The 3,368-nt window shown below is 67.3% G+C and overlaps 1 protein-coding gene across 1 annotated transcript in view; it reads right to left on the bottom strand.

The window, feature by feature from the left end:
* LOC112977391 overlaps window positions 1–3,368 on the bottom strand; it is a 41,599-nt gene that overhangs the window by 7,576 nt on the left and 30,655 nt on the right. The window contains exon 15 of the mRNA XM_026089715.1: window positions 864–990. Within this exon, the coding sequence (XP_025945500.1) occupies window positions 864–990 (127 nt within the window). The remainder of the gene's footprint in view (window positions 1–863; window positions 991–3,368) is intronic.

Genomic DNA, 3,368 nt, shown 5'->3' with positions numbered 1-3,368 from the left:
AGCAACGTGTCCCCTCCGCCGGCGGCGTCCTCCCGCCCTTCCCTGCCGTCCGTCGCGAGCACGCGCTCGGCCCCGGCCGCGGACGGGCGGACGGAGGCAGGCGCGTCCCTGCCACTCGAAGGAGGGGTGTCCCCCCCTGCGCTACGGGCATCGCCGCGGCCGGGAGCCCTGCCGGACAGGCGGCCGCGGACGGAGCGTAGCACGCCCGGGCCCGAGCGAGAGACGAATTTATTGCGAAGAATTCGCAAGGTACAAAAGCCCAGGGAGAGAAGCCAGGGGCCACCTGCCCCTCGACAGCCTGGCGCTTTTGCGGCCGACAGGGAAACCCCGCACCCTTCTCCCCGGCCACGCGCGCTGCCCGGGCGGCCTCCACCAGCCGGCRCGCCTCGGCTTCCATTCTCCTCCTTCTCCACCACGGCATGCACGCCACGGCTCTGCCGGCGCGGTTGGGCGACCTCCGCCCGCTCCGCCGTGTCCAGCAGGGCGTCCGCGCGGCTCCGCTCCGTGAGCCGGCGCCTCGATTCCCTTCCCCTCTCTTCTGGCCGCCTTCGCTCTTGGGCACGTGGAGTTGGACAAGAACCCCCCATCGGAGCGCGTTCTCCCTCTGGGACCTCACTCRGGATCCAGACGCTCGGGGCTGGGAGCATTTTGAAGCCTTCTGTGCGTTTGTGTTAAACAAAGGCTTGATACAAGGTCGTTCTGGAAAAGGAGAGAAAGAGTCGTCTCCCGGTTCACCACCCACCGGCACAGGGGGCCGAGGGGGGATCTGCTGCCCGGGTATGGGCAATGTGTCGGGGAAGGGACGGAGGTGTCCCCGCACTGACTGATCCTCCCAGCACCCGCCGAGCCATCCCAGACCCCACTCGCCCGCGGTGGCGCCATTCGCGGGGACGTCTTGCTCTTCTGAGTCTCCCCGAACACCGGCACAGGGATCGTCATCCTTTTCTGCCCAAGAGACAACTTCAGGGGTAAGAACAGCAGGTTCTGCTCCTATGGAGGAGAAATTACAGAGTGATTAGCCAACGTCCATGCATCCGTGGGATTTTTGTTCCCCGGCATTTCCGTGGAGAGCCATGGGGCTGTGAACCGCTTTGGCAGTGTCCTGCTCCAGCTCTGCGCCGCGTGTGAGGGCAGGCGGCCGCCCCACGGCAGGATCTGCAGCCGGCGTCCCTCTCCAGAGCCTCCCCTCGCCACGGCGGTTTGGGACACTGAGCTGCCGCTGGCTCACGCGGTTGCCTTCGGAAGAAGAGGTCTGTACCGGGTCAGGGAAGCAGGGGAAGCATCGCCATCAGGTGCTTGGCAAAGCCCCGAGCTGCCGGCCCGGGCGGCTCAGCCCCGGTGCCTCCGTCGCCCCTGCACGAGTGGGGCGGTCCCCAGCAGCCTCCCAACCCCGCGCGGCCGAAACGGTTGGCACAAGCAGCCTCCAGGATGCAGCAGGGGAGCGCTGGCGCAGCCGGGGCCGGGACTCCCTCCGCCGCTYGTCTGGGCCGCGCATCCCACCTCCCACCGCGGGCCGGGAGGTCCGGTTTGGAGACGGCGTAACCTGCGCAGGGGAGAAGACAGGCGGGGGAGCAGGTTATTTCCCTGCGGGAGATCTCCATAACCCGCAAGCACGAGCGGCTTCAGCCCTCCGCTCGGAGAAGGAAATTCTCCCCGGCCCCTTGCAGGAGGCCCGGGAGCTCCCGGGGGAATGCGCAGAGCAGAGCCACCCCTGCAAGCGGAGGAGCTCGGCAGCGCGGCAGGAGCTGCCAGCGCTGCCAGGCCAATCCCCAGCCTGCCTGCCGGCTCCCTCCTCCCCCGAGATCCCGGCCCTGGAGGCCAGCGAGGCCACAAGCAAGAGAAGGCGTCTGCAGCGCTGGGAGTGCGACTTCCAGGCTGGGAAAGAAACACCCGCTGCGGGGAAGCGACCGCGGAGCCAGGCTGGAGGCCGCCCCCGGCACAAGCACCGCGCTCTCGCCGTGCCCCAGCCACGGACCGCTGCCTTCGTCTGGCTGGCAAACGCCGGGGTACGGGCACGTGCGGCCAGATGCCGCCGTCCGGCAGGGCAGCAGGATGGCGCAACTCTGCAGGCGCAGGAGCAGGGAGGATGCGCGGAGCTAACCGCGAGCACCGCGCCAGCGGCGCGGGGATGGCTGCGGCAGGGACTCGCCGGACGTCGCCAGGAGGCGACGGCCTCTCCGCACACGCAGGGGGTCAAAGCCCGTAGGAGCTCTGGTCGGAGTCCAGACCTAGGAAAACCTCTGGCAGGAAGCAGCGCCAGAGCCGGCCCTGCCCTTGGGTGCCCTGTAGGCAGCCACAGAAACACCAGCTGCAGCGACTGTAACTCTGTGGCACAGGTATCCGTCACCCCCCGGACAGAGACTACCGCACTTCACCGCAGACACTGTATCTGCCACCAGCTTGAACACGGCTTGGAGGAAGGACACGGCTGAAGGGTCTCGTGTCACACCGAGCCCGTGCTGCAATACCAAGGCGTGAGAGGTGCGCACGGGTTTGGGGCCGATTGTCAGAAGCTCTGCAGTGGCTGATGTGAGCCAAAGGAGCGCAAACGGCTCCGCAAACGGCTCCTTACCCAGAGAGATCGGCAAGTCGTAGTTCCCCGTCATCACGGTCTTCTAAAGGTCCTTCTGCCACTCGTCCAACTTCCCCTGCTCTGACTCCGAAAAGCAGACGGAGACGTCGTCAAACGTCACCRGCGCCTGCAGCCACGAACAGCCTCACTGCGACGGCCGCTACGGTGATGGAGGGGAGACCTGACTCCAAGCAGATGCTGCGCTGGGGACAGAACACGTCGGGGAGACAGAGCCTTGGGGACACGCTGTCCCTGCAGCTTTCTACCAGGGCAACCGCACCAACACCCTGCCCAGCGCGAGCGCCCGCGGTCACGTGTAAAACCCTCTCGCTCTTCACGCCGTGCGGGGAGGCTCACGCACGTGCGGAGCTGACCTTGCACAGCCCCCCCCCGAAATGAGACTCTCTGGGTGCGACCAGTGTCCCGCGCGGCCGTACAGCCGCCGCGCTCGCGCCTCGCAGGCTGCGTTGCTCCCGCCGCTTGGGTGCTCGCCCACAAACCTGCCGACCCCCCCAAGGGTTTTTTGCCTGTTTATTCCCAGATTTGCTCATCTGCAATCGAGGACCCTCCGCTGTTCAGAAACGTTGTTTTTTTTCCGCTAAGGGAGCTTTACATGAGCAATCCYGGCTGCCGCCGTTGGCTACCTGTTAACTGGCTGTCAGCCGCGAGCCCGGCGGCGTCCCCGGTGCCTGCGCGCAGCCGACCCCCCCGGACACGGCACCTGCGCCTGGGGACACGCGGCCCCGCGGGCACGTGGCGGGGGACGACGGAGGGACGGGAACCCGGGGTTCCCATT

The sequence above is a fragment of the Apteryx rowi genome, unplaced genomic scaffold (assembly GCF_003343035.1).
Source record: "Apteryx rowi isolate R43461 unplaced genomic scaffold, aptRow1 scaffold_83, whole genome shotgun sequence".
Taxonomy (NCBI): Eukaryota; Metazoa; Chordata; class Aves; order Apterygiformes; family Apterygidae; genus Apteryx; species Apteryx rowi.
The sequence above is the reverse complement of the archived record's forward strand: the minus strand, read 5'-3'. Positions and strand labels throughout refer to the sequence as shown.